The 24,097-nt window shown below is 53.1% G+C and overlaps 1 protein-coding gene across 8 annotated transcripts in view; it reads left to right on the forward strand.

Moving 5' to 3' along the window:
* PFKFB3 (6-phosphofructo-2-kinase/fructose-2,6-biphosphatase 3) overlaps positions 1 to 24,097 on the forward strand; it is a 72,862-nt gene that overhangs the window by 43,106 nt on the left and 5,659 nt on the right. For 2 of the 8 annotated variants that reach the window (XM_028506418.2, XM_028506417.2), the window contains exons 2-15: positions 10,306 to 10,431; positions 11,371 to 11,467; positions 12,142 to 12,208; positions 12,754 to 12,828; positions 13,184 to 13,240; positions 15,299 to 15,423; positions 16,396 to 16,603; positions 17,119 to 17,265; positions 17,439 to 17,543; positions 18,980 to 19,109; positions 19,763 to 19,825; positions 19,948 to 20,012; positions 21,817 to 21,990; positions 23,522 to 23,544. In XM_028506418.2, the coding sequence (XP_028362219.1) occupies positions 10,306 to 10,431; positions 11,371 to 11,467; positions 12,142 to 12,208; positions 12,754 to 12,828; positions 13,184 to 13,240; positions 15,299 to 15,423; positions 16,396 to 16,603; positions 17,119 to 17,265; positions 17,439 to 17,543; positions 18,980 to 19,109; positions 19,763 to 19,825; positions 19,948 to 20,012; positions 21,817 to 21,990; positions 23,522 to 23,544 (1,462 nt within the window). Of the gene's footprint in view, positions 1 to 960; positions 2,595 to 9,150; positions 9,156 to 10,305; positions 10,432 to 11,370; positions 11,468 to 12,141; positions 12,209 to 12,753; positions 12,829 to 13,183; positions 13,241 to 15,298; positions 15,424 to 16,395; positions 16,604 to 17,118; positions 17,266 to 17,438; positions 17,544 to 18,979; positions 19,110 to 19,762; positions 19,826 to 19,947; positions 20,013 to 21,816; positions 21,991 to 23,521; positions 23,545 to 24,097 lie in introns of those variants that run through there. The other 6 variants (XM_028506413.2, XM_028506416.2, XM_036024438.1 and 3 more) reach the window with 6 other exon arrangements.

Genomic DNA, 24,097 nt, shown 5'->3' on the forward strand with positions numbered 1-24,097 from the left:
AGATAAAGTGCGGGGTCTACGTGGCGATGCGGATACTTCAAGCTGGGATCTGAGAGTTAAGTCTCCTGCCTTGTGCCCGCAGAGCTGGACCCGGAGCAGACACGTTATTAGGACAGGAGATTAGAGATATGCCTCCGAGTTTTTGGTCCTTGCACGCCCTCAGCTGAAACCCAGCACAGTTGTTCGCATACTTAGAGGGTGGAAGAATGCCGCCTCTCTCCCTTGCCCCATTTGTAAGTGTATGTGAAAATGCCCAGTGGAGAAGTAGCAAGCATGCAGGTACACTGGTTCTTCCCGGGGAGGCAGGAGCGCAGACATCCAGGGGCGCAGCCGCTGTCACACACACAGCCGGGCCCCCTTCCTGACTCCAGCGAAACCTGGGGCATCAACGTCTCCTGGAGGCGCAGAGGCGCGGGCGCTCGTTGCGAATGCTTTTCTCTTTGAATCTGCGCACTCCTATTTCAAGAGTGGAGTGGGACTCGCCCTGGGGCGTTATAGGGTGTCATCTCTGGCATTTGCTCCCATCGCAGAAAAACAAGTCCGATGAAATGCACTCGGGTTTCTGAACAGTTGCCGAGGGCCGAAACCCTACAGTCAGCAAAGCTGTTGGAGAGCGAGCGAGCAGCGACTCCGGGAAGGGCTGGGCACGAAGCAGCGGTAGAGGGGGGAGGTCGAGGGCCCCCGCCTGGTGGTATTGCTCCACGTTCCCGGCCCCTGGACAGATCCGAGAGCTGGGAAGAGGGGAGGCCCGGGTGGGGCGGAGCTGGAGCAGCTGTGCTGGCGGCAGCTGTGCCGGCCGCAGGAGATCGGGCACAGTCCCAACATAGCCATGCGGGACGTGAGCGACGTGTGGCAGCCTCTGCTCAGGCTATTCCGCTGCACTATGGGTTTCAGGGAGCGCCGCCTACATCCTTGCAATCACAGCCCAGCCCGAGAGTGAGGTGTGCACCTAGCCAAGCAGGGTAGCCCGTCTCTACTGATGCATCGCGCACAGCCCTGTAATGCTGTCCCCGAGCTGGTAATGCTGGTGGCTGTCCCCGCGAAAAGTGCTCCAGGTTTTCACAAGCAGTCACAGGCCTGACTACACGACTGTCACACGTCGCCGGCTGCAAAACTGCAAGGACCAGGGAGGCAAAAAGGACACAATAAACACCCAAAACTGACGAGGAAGAGCTGCAGTAGGGCTGTGCGGGATATGTGTCATGAATTTTAGGGGTTTGCATAATCAAGGTGCTGCTGCCTCCCAACAGTCATTCTGGGGCTTATAGTCAAGTAATCATTTGCAGGTACGATCTATTTTTATTTACTCTTCTACTAGGAGAGATAAAGGCATGTTGAAAATATTGGAAGTGGTACTATGAAAACCAAGATACTTGGGTCCATTTGGGTACTGCCTCCGGGGAGTTCCCACCCCCTCCTCACGCGCTGCTCTGGCTCCAGGTCTCGGAACTGGGTGTTGGGAGAGCATTATTCAGGCAGGACAAATCAAGGTTTCAACTGGATTCAGGAAGAGTGGTCGGGGCGAGGACGAAGTACGGCAGGAGGCCTCTCCTTGCTAGTGGCGGGGGTCATTGGTGGGTGAGGCTCACACGTATTATCAGGAAGAAGCTCTGGCAAGGAGCGAACCAGGGAGCTGTGCCCCACGGGCGCCCTCAGCATCCTCCCTCAGAGTCCTCAACTTGACTGTGCCTGACGCAGATTGTGTGTTAAGCATGCAGAATATTGGCGTCCCACTTCCAAAGCCATCAGTAGGATGCATTTTAATCAGCTTCCCAGGTGATTCGGCTGTACGGGTCCATGAACCACTGGACAGCTCCGCTCCTTTCCTCGAAGCACAACTGAGGCGATTGGTCTGGGAAGTTGTGTCGGTAGTCTTTAGGGGATGGTAAGAGGAGGCTCACGGAGTAAAGGACCTTCAGCCGAGTCTGGGTTGGCGTTAACTACAGGAGCAGGGCACACTACTGAAGCCGGCCTGCAGGGGGCACCAGCAGGCCGCCTCTTTGCACGCTCTCTGCCTCTCCCCGCCACCTCCCCACGTGAAGGAGGGAGGGCGCTTGGAACCCAAAGAATGCGTCCCCTCCCCCAGGCTGACGTGTACGTCGCAGCCGGCCGGACTCTTAAAAGCCCAGGCGGAGCTCTGGGTATCCTAGCAGAGCTGAAGAGGAGGCGAGCGGGTGGAGACCGTGGAGGACTCGAGCTGGCACACGGAGACCGCGGCTGTCACTACTCTCCGAGCATCCCAGAGATTTCCCAAGTGGACGCGCCTGGCCTTGCGGAAGCTGCAGGTGCAGCCCCAGACCCCCGTCCCTTTCCAAGTGCCTGTGGAGCCTCACATCCCGGGCGAGCGTTCATCATTCAGCACAAAGCACATTTCCAAAAAGCCGCGCTAGGGAAAGCGCCGGGGCCGCGCTCCCTCGCACAACCCCTCCTTTCCTTTGTTTCGGGGGTCGACAAGCCGCTCGCTTCCCCAAGTCTGAATTCTTCGCAAGGGGAGGGCCGTGGAGTCCAGGCTGTGAAGATGCCCCTGGAGCTGACTCAGAGCAGGGTACAGAAGATCTGGATCCCGGTCGACCACCGTCCCTCGCTGCCTAGATGTGAGTGCAGATGTGCGCGGGGGCCGGCTGCAGGGGAGCGGCGCGCCGCGTGGAGAGCAGTGCCTTTGTGAGGCGGGCGCTGGCTGGGCGCTTTTGTGCCGACTCCTCTCCTCCTGCGCGTTGATGCGGGGCCCGGTGCTTTCCTGCCGAGCTGTCTCCGCCGGCTGAGGCTCGGCGCCTTCCGCTCCTCCCAGGCGCGCTGGGCGGGGTAAGCGAAGTGGCTCGGGGCGGGGACGGCTCCGGCTCCTGCGCTGTTGCTGCGCCTCCCCTGGGCGGCTGCACTTCAGAGCTGTGCCGCGCTCGCCGGGGCTTCGCCCCCTGAGCGCTTGGGGCGGGAAGCGCAGGGTACTGCAGAGAGCCTTTGCTAAGGAACACTAGGGAAGGGCTGCCTGTGTGTTCCCTAGTCTCGGCCACCTTCCTGGGCTCCCTCTGGGTTGAATCCGGCCAAGGGACACGGCCGCTCGTCCTTTCGTCGTCACCTTGGGTCACTCCATCTTTACCTCCCCTCCTCTCTAGACCCCTCTCTACCTCTATTTACATCACCTTCCTTAACCTCTCTGTATATTTCTGTCTTCTCTCCCTGCCTCTCTTTATTTCTGCCTTCTTTCATCGCTCTATATTCCATTTCCCGTGTCTCTCCTCTTTTCTCTTATTTCTAATCTTCTCTCTACTACTTCACTTCATATTTCTATCTTTTCTCTTTTAACCTCGCTCCTTTTCTCTGTATTTCTTTCCTCTCTGCTCCCACCTCCAGCTCCTGTGCTGGGGGCTACAAGCGATCCTGCTCTGAAACCTGGCAGCGTTTCACTCGCGTGTGCATACACCGTGCTCGGAATTCACTGGCAGTTCACCAACCTGCCCCGTCCGTCGTTGGCCATAAATGCTTTGGAAAGATTTATGTTTGTTTCTGTCCCTAGCTATGGAGAGAGTCACCTCTTCAAAGGGTAGTTCCAGTGGTTTGAAGGAAACACCGCTCTCCCAAGTAACATGCGAGTAACATGCCGCGGAGCCCATCAGGTGGATAGAGTAGAACCTGGTGGTGGGTGTTTTGCCCCAGGCCAGGTTAGATTGCCTGAGAGGTAAACATGGGATCCCAGGTGCAAACCCTAGGGGAGGCTTCCAGACTTAAGTGGCTCCAGTTGAGCAGGAGGTGGCCTGCTGACCTTCCCCGCTGTCAGGTTTTGCAGGGTCATCATGGCCATGGTGACAGCTCACACAGCTCAACACCTTGGGCTTTGTCCAGGTCTGAATCACTGTCTCCACCCCATGTGCCCCAGGAGGTGGAGGGAGCTGGCCCTGTGGTACTTGGTCGCACTGGTGATGGGGAGCTGGCAAGGCACTCCTGACACTGGGGGCCACTCCTCTACCATCTTGTCACCTCTGCTGAACCTGGGCTCTGGGGTGGGGGGGTCGCAGAAGCCTTAAGGAAAACTATCTTTGTAAGGTAGTCTGGGGCTTGGCAGGTCTGTTTCTTTTAGATAAACTCTTTTAAAGAGCTCATAAACTGGGCTGACCACAGTATGATTTCGTTTCTATAAAACCTATTGGTAGTGAGGAATGCATTGCCTCAAATCCCAAGGGAGGTTGGCCACGGTAAGATGCAGAAACAATCTTGCCCTTTGTGACTTGGAATAAAACATATTTATGGAGCACTTTGTAAACTGTAATTGGTGGTACAAATATAGGTTGGTTATATGCATGTGTAAGTGCATGCACTTGTATGTATGTGTACACACAGGCATATTTGGCAGTCCCCTGAGGTTCATGGTGGTGGGCTGAGGTTTGGGAGGAATGACGCTGAGGTTCTGCACAGAGGGCACTGAGATTGGCTGCATTTGCTTAGTCGTGTGGTTCTGAGAGACACAAGTGTGCCGCTAAGCTTCCTTCCTCCAGGCATTGGAGACCCATCCATTAGACTCTGTCATCCTGCACGTCTCACACGCAGATGAGAGATTTGCCTAAAAATCCCTGTCAGAACCATTCAGAGCTTGGGGGGTGGGAGTGCTAAAGCTGATGGATTAATTCCCTGTCCCCGCCTACTTCTGGAATTCTGAGTGTGGTTCTGAGGTATACTCTCAGATGCATTATTTCTTAAAAAAATATCTGCAGCCAAAATAGTTATTATGGTATATGCCCTTAACTCAAGTAGCGGTGACTTTCTGCGTTTACGTAGCTACATTGATCTCTCATTGGAATAGAGAAAACAGGGTATTCTTTCTTGACATCTTTCCTGATCACCCTCCTCCGCCCGCACCTCATTCTTTAATGGCATTTGGAGCATTGGATGGATTTTCTGACTCCCAAACCCATTGCCATCTTTCTAAGTGGTGTCCTGACTGGGGGTCTACAGCACATTCCTCTGAGGGCATGGGGAACATTATTCTTCATAGGCAGGGATCAGTAAAACAACAGAGAGGCTTAGATGGATTAGGTTTGGTGACATTCTGCTTCTGAAGCACATGCGTTGGATGCCCTGTTTGTGTAGCTGCATTGTGGTGCTAAATGCTTTTTACAAAACCTGCAGCTTCCTTCAAATGCAAACCGTAACTCAGGACAATTTACTGAATTACTGAACCATCTTCATTGGCAGGGATAGCAATTACTAACTGGTAAGGACTGCCTGTCCTTTCTGTTATATCAGTTACAGTGGAGAGTCTCTGCATACGAGCCCCTACTTATTTACCCACTCAGAGCCTCAGTTTTCTCATCTGTGAGCTAGGTTAACACCATCTACTAAGAGAGGGTTTTCATCTCTTAGTAGAGATAGGGATAGTAGGTAGGGACTAAAAACCACTGGTGATATTCTAACTTAAAGAAGGAAGAAGGTGGGGGTGCTGTTCAAGAGAAATCCCCACCTGTCCATGGGTGGCCAATATAGTTGATTCTTGGCTCTGCCTGTACGTTAGTGTCATTTTGGGGGTGAAAAATCCATACAGGTACTCCAAACCAAATTGGAATTGCCGCAGGGGAAGCCTGGGCATCCTATTTTTTAAGAGCTTCATAGTAGGTTCAGCCACTGGTGGAGAAAGAGCCCCTAAAGGATTTCAGGTGAGAGACACTTGGGTGAGCGCCAACCTTGTCCCTTAGTACTTGTTCCGTGGGCCCTCACCTCACTTGTGGGTGTTCGTTTCCTCATCTGGAGTGCTGAAAACCATAAAGGCTAGTGCTGATATAGGTTGCTGTAGAAAGCATTTCAAGTATGTTACGGTGTAGTTAATCCTTGTAAGAAACTGTTTGAAGCATCCCTCCATTCCACCGAAAAAGAAACTAAGACTGAGAGATTAAGCCACCTGTCCAAGGTCCAAGGAAGCTGTGGGAACTGGCTTTGAACTCTGTTTATTGACTCCAGGCCCTGCCCTCTCAGCCACTATGCTATTGTATGGCCTCTCAAGGTTGTCAAATGATTCACTAAAAAACCCTGTCCCTTGCTGTCCTGGCAGAGACCATGTCTGGTTGGGAAGCCCAGTTATTGGATAAAGATCAGTTAGGCATGCGTTAAAATGTGCACACTAAGTAATAAATTAGCATAATATTCACCAAATAGTACTGAAGAGCCAAGTACTGGCTTGGCTGGGTTCTCCCTACCCCTTTAAAGCCTCAGGCACACCCGCCTAGGGCAAGCTCACTTAGATATCAGATCTTAACATCAACTAAGCAGACTCTTTGGGCTGATGGATCCCGGGAGAGGGTTTGCTATCCAGTAGACAATAGTTAAGTGTTCATTATCACTTTCTGAACCTGTATTTCATTCTCCCAGGTCCAAGTGCATGCAGCCAGTTACCCAGGGGGTCCTTCTCAGGTGTAATTGCAGGGTCATAGCAGGTCTTTTTGTAGAGTTGGTTGTGCCCTTGCCAGAAGGGAGTAGGTTTCAGTGGTTACTGTAGACATGGGGCAGTCAAAATGTCATTAGGCAGTGCAGGGGCTGAGCCTACCTGCGTGTGTCTGTCTTAAACACACCCCCCCCATTTGTTTGTTCCCCTGGGACTTCTCATTGAAGCAGTAACTTACCTGCTTGTAGAAAAGAACACAAATGACTCGGCATCTTTTTGAGGTTAGCATTTTTGGGTAGAAGAAAGCTTGTAGGAGGGATGGGAGCAACAGCAAAGTGTCTTCCAGGGGCTTGTTTTCTGAGCCTGGGCTGTGGGTGTCAGCACTGTGGGTGAGGATGGCTGCTGAGTGCCCGCTCGCTCATGTCAGTACGGTGCACGCTGTCAGAGAGGTCAGCGGCCCGACCTGGGCTGTGGGGCTGGGATTGGAATTGCAGCCCCTGTCCTTCCGGCTAGCCTTTTCCAGGGTTGGCTGCCCAGGTCACCGTAGGTGCTCTTCCTGGCACTCACTAACGGGCCTCCAGGTTATCCTTTGCGTCCTGTAACCGTTTACGTGTGGGGAACTAGCCCACGCAGCCAGGGTGCATGACATACTAAGAAAATGGTGCGCCTGGCTGTGGACAATCAGGTCTCAGCCCAGGTGCCATTCGAGGACCCCAGTCCTGCCTACCCAGTTCTAACTCACCCAACGGCTATGGCTCGTCCCAGTGCCAGCACTCTCCAGAGGGATGTCTGCTGTGCGCTCTTAGCATTTGTTACTCTCTGAAATGCATTTGGGCTTTTATTTGTGTAGCATCTGTCCCCCCACCACTGACTAGGTGCTTCTCAGCACAGGAAGGGTGCCCATATATGCCTCGTGCTCACAAGGCACCCGGCACATGTGTCCTTGAGTGAATGTGGTGACATTAGAGAGTTGAGGGTGAGCTCCCAGAACTTGGTGACTTCCTCTGAGCTCCTGCTCAAGTGATAGGTGGCCTTAACCACAGGTGACATTGTGAGCCTGAGCACCAGCCTTCAAATGCGATCAAGGTGAGTCAAGGTGTTCATAGTCTGCGATCAAGGTGTTCACATTAGACCCCAGTGGTCTCTACACACTTGCTGTTCTGGCCCTTTACCCAGTGAACACCTACAGTCCCCACGTGCACATTTGTTGACATTTAAGTCGATGTCTCAGTACATCTATGTATAAAAACTTCTTTGTCAAGAAGAAATTAAAATATCAAACATTTGTGTAACAGGAAATGAAACACAAGTACTTTTTTAAAAATCCTCTGTTAAGACCCCATAGTGCTATTCCCTAGTCTCTGTGTTGTTGGGGAGAAAGACAAGGCAGAGCGCCAGGGAGCCTGGTATGAGGGGTGGGAAGGGCTCTCCTTCCCACAGGTTAAAAAAAGGGGGTTGTGGAGAAGAAGAAGCTGAGGGTCTGGGAGGAACTGAGGCAGGGGCAGGTGACTGTAGGCCCACAAAGGTGCTTGAGATGCGCTGTGACTTTAAAAATGAGGGGTCAGGGATGAAGGAGACTAAGCCCCAAAGGTTTAGTCAAAAGGTTTTGTGGTTTCCCTGCTCATTTGGAGCGGCTGGGCCCAGGGACAGCTGCAGCCACCTTTGGCAGCCTCCCTGCAGCTCCTTTGGATCTTATGCAAGAAGCCCAAGGAGTAGGAAGAATGATTTCTGCTTTGCCAAATAGGGGACTGATGGTTTATTTGGGTTTGCCATTCAACCTACTTTTTCGGCTTAAGACATTTACTCTGCCATGTCTTTCGTGTTTTTGTTTTTTTTTTTTCTGACAAAGCATCTACTGCCAGAGGAGATTTGGAGGTTTTGCCTATGATTAGTGGATAATAGAATTAATCCCCAATTTGATAAATCAGTCAGTCTCTGTCTCCACTTCCTTGGCACGAGTCCTACAGAAGCATCCCCTGCATGTGCACAGCTCAGAGCTAGAGCGTGTGTGTGTGTCCATCTGTCCCTGTGCGTGTTTGGGTGCTCTGAGGAGGAGCAGCATGGTGGGGACTTAAGATAGGACCATTTGGGTGCTCTCAGGAGCAGCAGCATGGTGGGCATATAAGCTAGGACCAGGGAAAAACTGGTGGCTGGGGGGAAGAACTAGCAGAGTAAGTATTGTTCTGGAGCACACGTGAGAACACTTTTCTCATGTGCCGCCTGCAGCTGCCACAGTGCATGCAGCAGTGTGTGTCCCTGTCCCCACTGGTTTTCAGGGATCCCATCATCTTTCTCTGCTTGCCCCTCAGGACTCCAGGAAGCCCACTGGCACGTCTTTTCGGCACTCTTGTGCTCCATTAAGCACTTGTTTGTTCCTGGCCACTGGAATCTGAGGAATCCTAGTTGAGAGCTTTTGTGGCTCCTGAAAGTGCCCTGGCCTCTTGATGGCCCTTCCTCCTCCTCCTCCTCCTCACTCTGCATGGAGGTCACTGGTGGCCTAAGACCATGAAAGAAATAGCCCCTGTACATTGTGCTTGCTCCCTCCTTGCCCCTGGCCTACAGGTCCAGGGGCAGGTCCTAGAATAGCACAGTGGGCGTTTGGACACCTGGCCACACTTTGGTCTCCAGGCCGAGAATGGGACTGTGTGGGGGCACATCCAACTTAGGAGGAGGTGTCTTCCTTCAAGCCTGTGCCTGTCAGTGGCCTATTGGCTTCCCTTCCTCTCCCACGTGGCACTCCCCTGTTAGAGAGAAACAGAGCACCTGTCTTAAGTCTGGCGGCTGCCTAGATGTGGGGTGCAGCCTGAATAGCTTTGCCCGTACTCTTGTGGCCAGTGCCTGGGAAGCAATGCTGCGTGGCTAATGAGGCATGCTGGGCTGATCGTGCAAGCCAGTGAGTGCTGGGCAGCGCTGCCGGGCTGGGAGTGGTCAGATGGCCGGCCTCCTGCTCCCAATGGGCAGCTCCTGGCCCATGGCCCATGTGTGCTCATCATCACCAGGATGCTGGAGATGCCTGAGTCTCAGGGACAAGATGCCTGTCAAGAAAATAATGTGCGTTAAATGTCCAGAATAGGGCTCTTTGGGCTGCTTGCTTGAAACAGTGAAAAACCTCTCTCCTTGGTGTTTTGTTTGATTGAAATTCTGGAGACCATGGGACGGTAATAGTCAATCAGTGAAGTGAGAAGGAGATTCGCAGGGCAAGACCTCTGGGTTTCCTGGAGCTCTGCCTGGGTGGGGCTTGGTGACCTGGAGCATCTAGGACTCTGTGGTCTGCCATTTTTCAGCAGGGCTCTGGCATCAATCAGAACTTAGCAGAAAAGGGCAGGAGAGTTTCAGAGACAGAGGGATTAATCTGTCACCCTTTATGGGGGTGGGGGCAAGCATTCTGGATCCCTGACCTATTTTCATTTGATGAACTCTTACTTTTTAAAATCGTCTTTAAACAAAAATTTTTAGGAAGGTCACCCAGACCTACTGTGTGGAGGTTGGGAAATTGATGATTGGCTTCTCTTTTTTGACTGTGGAAGCCTGCTCTTACCTGTCACCTCAATTTACATATTGCATTTGGAAATGCTTCTCCTACTGTGAACCTCATCCTACTTGGTTTTTGGGGGGTCCCTTCCTTACGTGCCCAGAATGTCTTCCACCCTGGGGTTAGTAATAGGGTTCCAGCCTGGCTTTAGAGCCCTATGCGTTGTGTGGCTGGGAATTAAGGTCACTGTCATTCATCACCTGAAAGCAAGAAAGATGGAACTGCAAGGTGTGATTAAAGGGCCCTGGCCACCAGGAGGCGCTAGTCCTGCCGGGTTGTGTATGCCCAGGGTGTTACTGTTGGAATGAAATAGGAATTTCTCTGGAATTTCTGTTTGTTGTGGGGTACAGGGCTCTGTCTGTCTCCAGCACTGCTTCATCTGTGGCACTGTTCTTTGTCGCTCTTCCAGCTTGTGGGCCGAAGCTGACCAAGTCCCCGACAGTGATCGTCATGGTGGGCCTCCCAGCCCGGGGCAAGACCTACATCTCCAAGAAGCTGACTCGCTACCTCAACTGGATTGGCGTCCCCACGAAAGGTGAGGCTGTGTCCCGAGACTGGTAGTCACATTGTGTGCTGCAGTCCCGCTCACCCGCCTCCTTCCCCATGTCCAGCTGCCGGGACTCACCGTGCCGGGCCACTCTTGGCCTGGTCTGACCCTGTAGTAGGGCCGGGGGGCTCTTTTTGCTCTGTCACCCACCACACTGTTTACTTTGTGCTGGGGTCTTTCTCTCACTGGCTGCCCTGTTATTCCCACTGCCCCAGATCCTGCATAGCTCAGTCCTCGCCTCCTTCAGAAGCCTCTCTAGCTGCTGCAATCTATGCTGACCTTTTCCTTTAAATACCCAAGGCACTTAGTGGTGACATTGCTCCACTGACTGTCATAAAGTGCCGCATGCCAGTTGACTATATTTTGATGAGTCTTTGCCTGGTGTCCTCGACTACAGAAAATATTGGAAGGACAGGGATTTATTTTTACATTTGCTGTCCTCCACTGGGCGCAGCACGGTGCCTTACACAGTCAGTGCCCAGTAAACACTCAGTGTTTCCCGTGGGCGCTTGTGGCTGCGTCAGCAGAGGAGTGGCTCAGCTGGACCTGGCCGTGCTCCTCGGCATTGTCGACAGACATCACGCCCCCTATTTTCACTAACTGTGACTGCCACCTGTTCTCACAGTCTCGGCCTCCAATCCCTGACCTTATGAGGCTGGACTGGACACTGGGCAGTAGGAGACGACCTGCAGAAAAACAGGCAGCTCTGAGCCACGTTCAGTCTGGGGGAAGCTGGGCGGCCTTCTGGGTCAGTGAAAGCACTGGGCCAGGGGGTCCTCTTCCTGGCTTCCATGCCTTAGTGATCTCATTCAAGATGCTGTGCGTGTTTGTACTGGCTTGGTTTCCTTTGTTTGGGGAGTGTTCCCAGCGGCGAGCTGCCCCTTCTTCCCGGGGGCCGGCTAAGAGTCCTCTCTTTTCTGTCCACAGTGTTCAACGTCGGGGAATACCGCCGGGAGGCTGTGAAGCAGTACAGCTCCTACAACTTCTTTCGCCCTGACAACGAGGAGGCCATGAGAGTCCGAAAGTAAGGCCCGGGCTGCTGCAGGAGGCCTTGGGCTTCTGTTTGCTTTGCTTTGCTTTGCTTTGGAAAGCCAGGTTCTGTAAGAGAAAGAGGAAGGAGGCCTGCGGTGTGGCTCCTCGCAGGTGGCCATCCGATTCGGCCTCATCTCCCTGGGCGTTAGGAGGAGTTTCCTGGCCTCTCTGAGGCTTGTTGCTTTTATCTGCTCCAGATGGTCCAGTTCGGCTGATGCTATACAGATCAACAACAATGTTTCACTATTAAGAATGAACAAAATTGTTTTCATGGAAAATCAGCTGTTTATATGAAAAGGATTTTTTTAAGTCCAAAGTTTAAGCCCATGAAACCTAAGTGCAATGGCTTTACTGGCTACATTTGAGATTCGCCTGGCAGTTTGGAAAGATCCTGATGCCAGGCCTACCCCAGACCAGTTTAGTGAGGATCTCTGGGCAAGACCTGGGTCAGGGGTTTTTAAAAGCTCCCAGGGGGATCTCACTGTGCAGCCAGCATGTGCGCCAACCCTGCCAGAGGCAAACGGCAGCCCTCTGTGCAGGCTCTGAGGGGGAGCCCCTGGCCCGAGGGGTCTGGGCCCGGCCAGCCTGAGCAGGTTCTCAGTAGAATCTCCAGTCACTTGGCTCTGCTGGGCCGGCTCTGACTTGAGCTCTCTGTCTCTGTTGCAGGCAGTGTGCCCTTGCTGCCTTGAGAGATGTCAAAAGTTACCTGACGAAGGAAGGGGGCCAAATTTCAGTAAGTCTGGGGAACCCTCTGGGTCTGTCTCCAGTCCTATAGTGGGGTGGTGCCTTAGAGAGAATGAAATGTAGACACTGGCCAGAACAGTACTGAGGGCCACTGTGGGGACACCTCAGATGGAGACAGATGCCTCTGCCCTGACAGCTGAGGAACCCAAGAAGGTAGTTGGCGGGATGGACTCAGGGGCACAGCAGTTGGTGGGCTCTGCTCAGCCCTCCATGCACTCGGCACCACCCTGCGAGGCAGGCTGGACCTGGGGTGGCTGCAGCCACGGAGCCAGGGTCCCTTCCCCTGCATGTCAGTGTTGTTCATTTGCTTTCATTTGTTGTTCATTTGTTCCCATCTCTCTCTGTCCCTCCCTGAGAGCTGGAGGTGGAGGGAGAGGGCAGGGTGGTGAGGGCTGTGGGCAGGGAGCAGTTTCTTCTGGAACCACATATTTTGGCTTCTGCCTAGAAATGACAGGCCTGACCTACTTGGTGACTTGGTAAAAATACTGTTAAACTCAGACTTGGGTTCTCTTCACTATTCTTGTTTCTCCTCAGGTTTTTGATGCCACCAATACTACTAGAGAGAGGAGACACATGATCCTTCACTTTGCCAAAGAAAATGATTTCAAGGTGAGCCAGACTTCTTGTCTTGCCCTTGAGTGCTCGGGAGGAAGGAAGCCCCTCAGGAATCAGCTGATTGACACTTGGTTCTTCAGCCCCCGCTGCCCTGGTTCTGCTGCAGACGGATAGGGCCTTCCTGGGGCTGGCTCTCAGGGTTACCGGGACTGGGGAGGGGGAGGCCTCTCTGTCTGTGGGGGAAGGACTGGGATTGAACAAGTGGTTGGTTCATTTTTTATGTTTTGAGGATTTGTGAGCCGCGTCATTCCTCTTCAGATGTGGTGGTAACATCACAGTGATACCAAAGTTGGCCCTTTGTGCTATCACAGGTATTGTTTCCTAAGGCTCCTGTCCCCCTTCTTCCCAGGTGTTTTTCATCGAGTCGGTGTGCGATGACCCTACAGTTGTGGCCTCTAACATTATGGTAAGACAACACAGAGTCGCTGCTCTGGTAGCGCTGCCTGAGAGAAGCAGGGACGCAGAAACCAGGCCCGGCCCAGGGGGAGGAACTACACTCGGAGAACAAACTGGCTCGCTCTGCTTGTCGTTGGTTTCTGTCGGAGAGGTGGGGTCTGGGGCGGTCAGGAATGCAGAGTGGTATTTGGCTTACAAGCACGTTCTGTGCGCTGGCCCGGCTGTATCCAGGGTCCTTTCAGACAGCTAGTCAACAGAAAGCCTTCTTTGTGGGGCAGGAGAGGGAAGGCAGGGTTCCGGATGAGTTTCTGTGGGTGGCACAGTTTCTGATGGGTTGCTTGGGGCAAGGGGCAGCTTCCCCTCCACATAGGAAAGGGGTAGCCGGCTCGTTACTATTAAGGACCCTAGCAGATCAGAGTAAGACTCGGCGGACTAAAGGCAGGATTCCCAAGTCTGACAAGCACAGGGGTGGCCGGCTGCCTTCCTGCTGGTGCGTCTACCGCATACCCTTCTCCTCTCCCTGTGCCGTGGGGAGGTTGCCTGAAGAGATCGAGAGTAATTGGCAGCTTAATTTGATTAATTCTTAAGTTGTATCACTTAATAGCAATAGATCACAAATAGGAACAGTTACTGTGAAGACTTTACCACAAGCCGCCTTCTCATGTTGTAGATATTTTCCTGTCCCACTTCAGTACATCAGAATAAGACGTAGCTATACAGACAAGCAGGTTTGATATTTCTACAGGAAGCACTGTGGTATTGCTGCATGTAAGTGTGCATCTTTAAAAGGATGCTGAATGCTCATTAGCTTCTGATATTGGGCCTCTTCTCCAGGGCAGTGAGAATATTTGCAAGCATATCTAAGAAATGAGTTCATATTTCAGGAAAGGCTATTCAAATTGTGGAAAAGCACTCCAGATTGGGTTCAGCGGAAGAGGCTCCAAGGATGCGGAAACAAGTCATTGTAGTCTAAACAAAGGGCTCCGCTGTTTTCTTTGGTTTGGTTCTACTCGTTCCACTTGGTGGTCAAGGATGGGAGTAGCTGCAGAGTCACTCTTCCCCAGCGAGCGGTCACCATGGACCTGGCCAGGAGTCCCTCTCCCCACCCCTCAGTTCAGAAGCCTCTTTCTCTGATTAAGCTGCAGAGCGACTTGGCCGCTCAGGCCATTCCGCTGTGCTCTCCGTGGGGGTGGCTGTGCTGGGGAGAAAAGATTTGCTTTCAAGTGCTCAGTCCCAGTGTTTTTCTGCAGTCTCGTGACTGTGCAGCCACCAGCGCCATCCAGCCCTAGAACGTTTTCTCTTCCCAGGCTGAGACTCTGCACCGTGAATCACCAGCTCCCCCTTGCATTTGGATTTTGAAAGAGTAGCTGCCTCTCTTTTACGTCCGTGCTAGTTGTTGAGGAGGAAAAGGGCACATGCATTAAGGAATTCAGGGTTTCCCTGAAGTCTGCCAGGCTGCTCAGACCTGTTGTTCACTCAGAGGAGATGGCAGGCCCAAGAGTCGATTCTCCGTCTTCCTCCCATAAGAGCAAACCTTGGAAGGGATCCAGGTAGAAAAGTGTTAATCAAGGACCAGCTGCTGTGTGTTCTGCCCGTCTGTGGGGAGTGGAGGAAGAAGCCTGCGTGACACATGGGGCCTGGGCCCTCGCCAGCACCTCCCTAGTGCAGCTCTGCTAACGGACAACCTCCCCTGCTCTTGGTGTGGGAAGCGTGGCAGATGCTTACACGGAGCTCAGCTGGGTTGAGGGCTGGGAAGTCTGGGGGTGACATGGCTACTGGATGGATCCCAAATCCTGGCCCATTCAGAGGTGTTCATTAGACGTCTCGTGGGCCTCCTGTCTCTGTCCACCCAGACAGTGATCCTTTGTCTGCCGTGCCGCTCTGCCCGTGTAATCACTGGGTCCTGACTCAACACCAGCATCTCTCTCTCTTTTCTCTTAAACACTGGGTCGGATCATCATTATTCTGAGTCTGTTTGTGCTTTCCAGTTTGTCAGCCCCAAATCCTGCTTCAGCTAAGCAGAAAGCCTCCAGCATGATTCATCAGCTGCCTCTTTGTGGTGTTACAGGAAGTGAAAATCTCCAGCCCAGATTACAAAGACTGCAACTCAGCAGAGGCGATGGACGACTTCATGAAGAGAATCAGTTGCTACGAAGCCAGCTATCAGCCCCTCGACCCCGACAGATGTGATAGGTAATTCTTAAGGGGTGATCGTCTCTGAATCACTTACTTGAGGGCTTTTAATGTTTCCTGAAGTTCCCACAATGCGGTTGTTCCTGGACATTTTTAGATACTCTCTTCTAAGGTATCTTTTAGCCCTGGCCAGTGTGACTCAGTTGGTTGGAGTGTCATCCTGTAAACCAAAAGGCTGTTTGTTTGATTCCTGATCAGGGCACATGCCCAGGTTACGTGTTCGGTCCCCGGTCAGGGCCCATGTGAGAGGCCATTGATGGATGTTTCACTCTCACGTCGATGTTTCTCTCCCTCTCTCTCTGTCCCTTCTTTCCCCTGTCTCTAAAACCAATAAGCCTGTGTGTCCTTGGGTAAAGAGAAAAAAAATATATCTTTAAAAAAAATCCTTGATTGCCCTGGCTGGCATAGCTCAGTGGATTGAGCGCGGGCTGCGAACCAAAGTGTCGCAAGTTCAATTCCCAGCCAGGGCACATGCCTGGGTTGCAGGCCATAACCCCCAGCAACTGCACATTGATGTTTCTCTCTCTCTCTCTCTCTCTCTATCTCCCTCCCTTCCCTCTCTAAAAATAAATAAATAAAATCTTAAAAATAAATCCTTGATTACACGTTCATTGTAACTATTTCAGACACTATGTAGAAATGCTGAAAGTGGATATCTGAGCCCGGTCTTGCTGTGGTCCCTTTGGTATTGCCTTTCTTTTCTTCCATTCTCTTGCTTTTCTCTCCCCCTCTTCTGGGAGGCGAGCTGGCCTCTTGACCACACACACTGCTGTGTGAGCTACACACTCATACTCATACTCTGACTCTCAGATCAAAGAGATTCAGGCTGTGCCCTCACGGAATGTACGCCAGCTGCTGTGGCTCCGTTGGGGCTGAGCTCTGCGGTTGGCCCCCACTGGGTGACCTGACCTCAGCTATCAGTGCTGTGCTGGCAGGAGCAGGGTTCTGACCGCCCATCACCTTTCTGTGCAGGGACCTGTCCCTGATCAAGGTGATCGATGTGGGCCGGCGGTTCTTGGTGAACAGAGTTCAGGACCATATCCAGAGCCGAATCGTGTACTACCTGATGAACATCCACGTGCAGCCCCGTACCATCTACCTGTGCCGGCACGGCGAGAGCGAGCACAACCTCCAGGGGAAGATCGGAGGGGACTCAGGCCTGTCCAGCAGGGGCAGGAAGGTAGGAGGGGAGCAGGGGGGAAGGCAGGGAGGATGGGTTTGTGCATGTCCCTATGTATGTGTGTATGTGCATGTGTTTCTGTGTGTGCGTGTCTATGTGCATCTGTCTACATTTGTGTTCCTGTCCCTGTGTGTATGTCCATGTCTGTGTAACCCCATGTACGTGTGTGTTCCTGTCCCTGTGTGTATGTCTGTGTCGCCCTGTATACGTGTGTGTGTTTCTATGTGTCTGTCCCCGTTATGTGTCTACATACGTGTCTCTGTGTCTCTCTGTGTGCATCTGTATGTGTCCCTGTGGGTGGGCCTGTGTTCGTGTGGACGGGAAGGGAGTGTCCCCGGGGCTGTGAGGAGGGGGTGTGGGAGTAGCTTGTCAGTTGTTCAGTCTCCTCCTCACCATTCGAATGACAGCAGGGTGACCGTCCCCAGTGTGGAGTGGGAACAACCTCTGCACTGCTTCTCCAGCAGGCCCAGGAGCCTGGAGTCCAGTGTGTGTCCCTTTGTCCCATGCCCTCTCAGTTTGCCAATGCCCTGAGCAAATTCGTGGAGGAACAGAACCTGAAGGACCTCAAGGTGTGGACCAGCCAGCTGAAGAGTACCATCCAGACAGCAGAAGCCCTCCAGCTTCCCTATGAACAGTGGAAGGCGCTCAACGAAATCGATGCTGTGAGTTCCGGGCCTGGCCGTGGCCGTGCAGGGCGGCAGCAGGACAGCAGGGAAGCCTCTTCCAGCCATATCTGTGGAAGTCCTGAGAGCCCTTCCAGACCTGTGCTGGGTTGACCAATTCGAGCTGGCCCTGCGGGCATGTTCCCGTAAGTGACCTTTGGTGTTTTCTGCAGGGTGTCTGTGAGGAGATGACCTACGAGGAGATAAAGGACACCTACCCCGAGGAGTACGCTCTGCGTGAGCAGGACAAGTACTACTACCGGTACCCCACCGGGGAGGTATGTGTGCTGGTGCTGCTCCCCCTTCACCTAGGGTTTGTTGTCCATTCGACAGAGTATGGTCAGCCGTGGCCACTGTGTGCTGTGCGTGGGGGAGCACACGATGGTCCTTCAGAGGCCGGGGTGTCGGGCCAGGCCAGGGGAAGGCTGCTGGGCACCCAGGTGGACAGGTACTAGAAACGGATTGCACACAGTGAGCCCTGCACTTGTTCTGATGCTTGTTCCTGGCCTTTTTTACCTTTGATTCGGGTCTTCCTAAGCTGAACCTTGTGACCAGCTCCGAGAGCAGTACAGTTGTATTTTCCTATGAGCAACAGTGGGAGGTGTGTGTCTCTAACAACATACAGAACAATGTGAGAGAGAAGAACAATCGTGGGTGGTTATTCACCCGACTCGGGGGTTCTCCCCTTGGCTGTGTGGGAGATGGCAGACACGTCATCTCACGCCAGTCATGCTGACTGAATAGACACTGATGGAGGGCATTCTCAAAAGCCGTTTACAACTCACTTTGGCTGAGCAAGCAGCTGCTTAGAGCCCTGGACAGAGAGTCTGGAATGCAGGTGGTCCCCTGGGGTCCCCTGCGGGCCTCCGCATGGTGACACTGAGTGGGAATCCTTCCTGTCTGTGGCCTGTCATGTCTCGGTTCCCCCATAGCCCAAGGTGATGTCCTTTTATATCACCCTGGCCCTTGATCCCTGGGACCTGGTTAGCAAGAGGAGGAAGGGGGACAGCAGAGAGACCATTGAAGTGGGAGCTTCGTGCTTTTAAAAATCATAGGCCTACCCCTTCTTTTTCAACTTATTTTTACCGACATAAAATTTAATAATACAAAATTCACTGTTTTAACCATTTTAAAATCTTTAATCCAGTGATTTTTAGTATATTCACAATACCATGCAACCATTATTACTAATTCGGGAACATTCCATCAATCCAAAAAGAAACCCCAACCTCTTAGCTCTCAGTCCCCATTCCCCCTCATCTGCCAACAACGAATCTACTTTCTATGGAGTTGCCTGCTTGGCACGTTTTACATAAATGCAGTTGTACTGCACGGGGACTGCTGTGTCTTGCTCGTCATTTAGTTTAACGTTGTCAGGGTTCATCACGTTGCCCCGGACCAGGGCCTCCTTTCCTCATGCTCTCCTTTAGAGCCTGAGGGGAGGGAGGGAGCAGTGAGAGAGGGAGGATGCAGATTCCGTCCTCTCAGGGTTACTTCTCCACATCCTCATCAACACTGACAACTCCCTTTCTGAGGGAGCCAGTTGAGGTGGCTTCCCCGGCGCCCACAAGGGCTCTGAAGTGCCCCTGGGTCTTGACTGACTGACTGATCGGTTGTGTGTTCTCTAGTTTATAACAAGGGGTGGCCTGGGTGGTGAGCTGTCACCTTCCTGTGTGTGCTGCCACGACACAGCGCCTGTCCCTCTGTCTTGCAGTCCTACCAGGACCTGGTGCAGCGCCTGGAGCCTGTGATCATGGAGCTGGAGCGGCAGGAGAATGTGCTGGTCATCTGCCACCAGGCTGTCCTGCGTTGCCTTTTGGCCTACTTCCTGGACAAGAGCGCAGGTGCCTCCCTCCCCCAGAGCTCGCGGGGTGGGGTGGGATTGGGAGCTAGCTGCAGCCCCAAGAGGAGGGAGGGAAGCCAGCCTCTGAGTTTGGGTCGCTTCGATCTCACCCTTCCTTAACCCAGTCCACACAGGCTGTCTGTTGTGCTGCTTTGGGCCCTTAGGCCCCGCCCTTCCTTGTCAATCCCTCTGAGACTCCGCAGCACAATGCCAGGCCCGGTGGGCCAGCAGCTCCGTGAAACAGCCCCTGAAAGCCCACGTCCACTCACACCTAAGGGGCTTTGGGAGGGACAGCTCTTCTCTTCAGCCCACCTCTGGGGAGCAACCACCCAGAAACCTCAAACTTAAAATTTGAGTCAGTCTGCATGAGGTTCAGCTGAATCTCGATGCACCTAAGTTGTTTGGGGAATGACTTTTTTTTTTTAACTGTAACTCATTGTGCGAGAGAGTGTTTGGGGTTCCTTTTGATTTTGTTCTTCAGGCTAGGTGTTTTTTCTAGGGCCACTGCCTTGAGTGAGGGGTGGGGGCCAGGGGAGACACCCTTGCCCAGCCAGGCCTCCGAGGTTCCAACCTGGCAGATCTCTCACTGGGGGCCTGGGAATGTCCATCCTCGAGTCTCATAGCGAATCGTGGGGCTGTTTCTCTTTTCTTCAGAGGAGATGCCTTACCTAAAATGCCCCCTTCACACCGTCCTGAAACTGACTCCAGTCGCTTATGGTGAGTATGGTGACATAGCCCAGGCCGCGTGAGACCGGCTCCCCAAGACAGTGGCTCCGGTGGTTGTGGGGCTGTAAGCATCCCATCCCCTTTAACCAGGAGCTGCTCTCTCCCCCGCCCAGGTTGCCGTGTGGAATCCATCTACCTGAATGTGGAGTCAGTGAACACACACCGGGAGAGGTCAGAGGTGAGTGGAAGTTTCATGCCTCTGGCCCTTCAGCACCTCCATCCTGTTCTCCGCCCCGAGGACCGTCGAGTGGCGGGACCAGTGTGTGTGAACTCTTGGGAAGCACCCAGTATGGTGTTGCCTGTAAATGCTGACGTATGTCTTCCAGTGGGTTCTCCCTGAGGTAGTTTGTTGGGACTCCGCAGGCCTGGGTGACTTCCTCCCCTCCCTTTTCTTAGCATCTGTGTGCTCCTGCCCTGTCTTTCTCTGTGGCTTCTTGGTGTCTTCTTTTTTCTCTTCCCATGCTTTCTTCCCCCATTTCTACTTGACCTGAGAAGTGAGTGTTAAAGAGGAAGACATATTCTGCTCTTAAATGGAATCACAGCACAAATATTGTTGCCTTTTCCTTTGGGGCGCCTGAAACTATTTTCAAGTTCCAGAGTTACAGGTTGAAACAGGATCAGCAAATCTGCTCAGTCATCTCTGTGCACTTAAGTACAGAATTACCAAGAAATGATAATCATGCAAAAGGAAGGGGAACTAGAGAAACATATGATTTGGATTTAGAGGCGTGAGGGTTGGTGGGTGGAGAGTTTCTCAGGAGACCCCCGTGCCTGGCAGCATCAGATCTCCCCCGGAGGTCTAAGACTTGGGCGGTTGGCCTGGTGGGCTCTCCCGAGGGCAGGGCTGATTTCCACCCAGGCCGGTATTGTGGAAGAAAGTTGGAGTTTACTTTGTACCGACTGGAAGTGCGTGCTTTGCCAGCATCAGTCCGGCACTTCCACGTACACCAAGTATGAAATTCCCATTAGTGCAGGGGACTTTCCTGTTTCCTGGGAGCTTGGCCAGAAGATTTTGGCATTAAAATCCTGGCTCCCACCAGCAGTTGCCTGGCTGGTTGACTGAAACACAAGAGGATGGCGTCTCTTGGCTCTGTGTTGCCCCCTTCTGAATGTGGGTGGTTGGAGGATGCTGCATTTCTTTAGGTTCTGGGGGGAGCAGCCTCCCAGCCTGACCCCCAGCAGCAGGGTTCAGCTGAACTGGGCTCTGATGGTCCCCAGTTTGAACACTGTATTGTACAGAACCGGGACAGGGTCTTGGTGGAGACCGACCCTAACTCAGGCTCCTGGGTCATGAGCTACAGTGACAGGCCATGAGGATCACTACAGTCACTTTGGCACTTGGTCAGAAGACTAGTGTTTGGCCACTTCTGCCTCCCTCGGGTCTTCTGTGTCCTCAGTCTCCTGGCTGGCTTGGAAACCTGCCGTTCTGGTCCAGAGCCGGGGCATAGTTACGGGGCGCAGGAGCCGTTCCACGTCTGTTCTGCAGATCCTGGCTTGTGGGCAGCTCGCAGGGGTCCAGAATGGACACCTCCCCCTGCCCTCCTGCTGTCCTGACCCCTTAGTGGTTGCGTGAGCCTCATGCTCAGGCCTCTCTCCCCTCGGCTCTCCTTCTCAGAGGATGGCATCAAGGTTCTTTTCTCCCGCCCTTGTACCTGCTGTAATTGAATGACTGTGCAGAAGTGGTCCTGCTGTTCTTCCTTCACCTGCTTCGTGAATGTCATGTTTATCTTGGTGGGCGTCTCGGAATGATCCAGAAAAGGGGCTTGGGGGGAGATCGTCTGGTCATCTTGCCAACTGGGCAGTGCGAGACAAAGAGGCAGCCCCGTGGCCCCAGGGCCACTCACCTTGGTCGGTCTCCTCGTATCAGTAAAATCCAGAAGCAGAGCAATGTGTTGTATTTGGTTTTGATTTTTTTTTTGGCTTATTTACTTTCCCTCTCCACGTAACTGTCGCCTTCTCTCTTTTGTCTTTGTCTTGCTTAGGATGCAAAGAAGGGACCTAACCCACTCATGAGACGCAATAGTGTCACCCCACTAGCCAGCCCCGAGCCCACCAAAAAGCCTCGCATCAACAGCTTTGAGGAGCATGTGGCCTCTGCCTCCGCTGCCCTGCCCAACTGCCTGCCCCCGGAGGTGCCCGCACAGCTGCCCGGACAAGTGCGTTACCCCCCTTTCCTTCCTTGCAGTGTGTCACCTGTCCGGGTGGGTGGTGGAGGGAGAGCGTGCGGGGATAGCCTCGGGAGTGTGGAGCATCCTGGAAGTCCGCAGGCAGGTCCTCCCTGGCCGTGGCTGCGCGTGTGCACACCTGCTGTGTGAGGAGGCCACCTCCCCTGGGCAGACCTGGGCAGAGCAGAAGAAGTGGCGAAGTGTCTGTGTCCCATCCACATTCATGCATAGGTTTTTCTCGAGAGAAGTTGAAGGCAGCCCCTAGCTGGGAAACCAGTCTCCATGCAGCTCTGGGCCGTTGGCTTCCGTGTGGCCTGAGGGTGTCTTTCTTGTCCGAGACCCTTGGCTATGTAGTTTTCCTTCCTTTCTTGCTGTGGCTCCCCGTTGCAGAAAAGCTGTAGTTGAAGGGGCCCATAGAGAGTGTCCTCACCTGCAGCGGTGTGGCCTGGGGAGAGCCCGGGCAGCCCGCCTCGCAGAGCTCAGTGGTCCGGAAATGGCCACCGCCTCACGAATGTAGTTCATTTAGCAGAGAGTAAAAAAAAGAAAACCAAAACACTGAAAACCAACTAAATTTCACTTTATTCAATATGGAGATTAAAGGCTGAAAGATCTTGGCTGTTGGGCATTAAGATTTGTTTTTAGAAAACCATTTTTTCCTTCAGTGACAGCCAGGAATCTGTGGGACATAGAAAACTCTGGGCACAGGTTTGTTCCCACCGAGGGGTGTCCCCCCACCTCTACCCACCAGGCCCGGTCTCTCACAAATAAGTCACAGCTGAATTTTGAACTGGATTTGTTTATGAGCTCCATGCTGAGACCCTCAGACCCTTTCCACATTTCTCCTGAAGCTCATTTAAACCCTGTGGTGTCCAGAAGTGTGATGTGGGGGCGGGTGCTGTGCAGCCTCCGGCAGGCCACTGAACCTCTTCGGGCCTCAGTCTTCTTGTCCGTGGGATGGGGGGAGCGCCTGCTGCCGAAGCAGGTGGAATGGGGGAGCAAGTGCTGAGCATGAGCACAGTGGTGTCTGCCCCCTACACCAGCTGTAGGATTTTATTGTCAGGCTCCCTCCCTCCCGAGCCTTCAGTCCCCTTATCTTTTAAAATGAGGGGGTAGGATTTGGAGCTGTCTACTTAGTACTCCTTTCAGGTCTAAAATTAGAGGTGTTTTTATGAAAACTGAGAACTGAAGTTCTGCGTGGTGTGTCTATGACACTGTTTTGGTATAAACTATGGGGTCCTAGTTGGAAGTTTAGAGGCCACCATTGGCGACGGTTGGGGGTCCAGCCTCGGCTGGGCTCAGGGACATGCAGGGCTGCACTGTCCTGGGTCACAGAGGACGCGTGGTGGGGCCTCCCCGGGCCGCTGACAGGACAGTCCCCCGGGGTTGCCGAGCTGAATCCGCAGGGAGCCTGGAAGCTGGGCCAGGCGGGAGGGTCCCAGCAGAGGATGCCCTGACTCCGTGTGACTTGGACCTCGTAGCCTGTCCCACTACTGACCTCTCTCTCCACCTTTTCTCTCTGCAGCCCTTGCTAGGGAAAGCCTGTTTGTAAGTATTTTTCTCTGAATAATTTTGCTGCTAGCACCTCTTTCTCCTTGCTTGCCAGTTTGCCCTCCTGCCTGTTAATGTGTTGAGGATAACGACAGTTTCTGTGGGATCTGAAGGAGGAAGATGGGCACAGGAGGAGGGGGAAGGGGATTCAGGGATTATTAGGAAAGGACACGAGAAGTAATGACGGCCCATCTGTTTTCTCTGTGTCCTGATGCTGCCACTGCTCCAGCTGGCCTCTCCTCCTCGCTGCCTGTCAGGGTCCTGGGTTACTGTTAGTATTAATCTCATTTGTCCCTCCGGCCTCAGATCCTGGTGGTAAGCTAGGTGTTACCCTGGCTACCATTGTGTTTTAAGTTCTGTATCTCCCCTGGAGAGCCCTTTTGTTTGAGAGGAACATTTACCCAGAGCCTAATCTGCAAAACAAAAACAGACCCTGCAGTTTCTCCCTCTTGTCCTGGCAGGTACCCCCACTTTGGAAACTGTTGCTCTGGGTCCGGTTGTCCTGCATTGGGGACCTGCTCAGCCTTAATGGCCATGTTCAGGAGTGGGA

Source organism: Phyllostomus discolor, chromosome 1 (assembly GCF_004126475.2).
Source record: "Phyllostomus discolor isolate MPI-MPIP mPhyDis1 chromosome 1, mPhyDis1.pri.v3, whole genome shotgun sequence".
NCBI lineage: Eukaryota > Metazoa > Chordata > Mammalia > Chiroptera > Phyllostomidae > Phyllostomus > Phyllostomus discolor.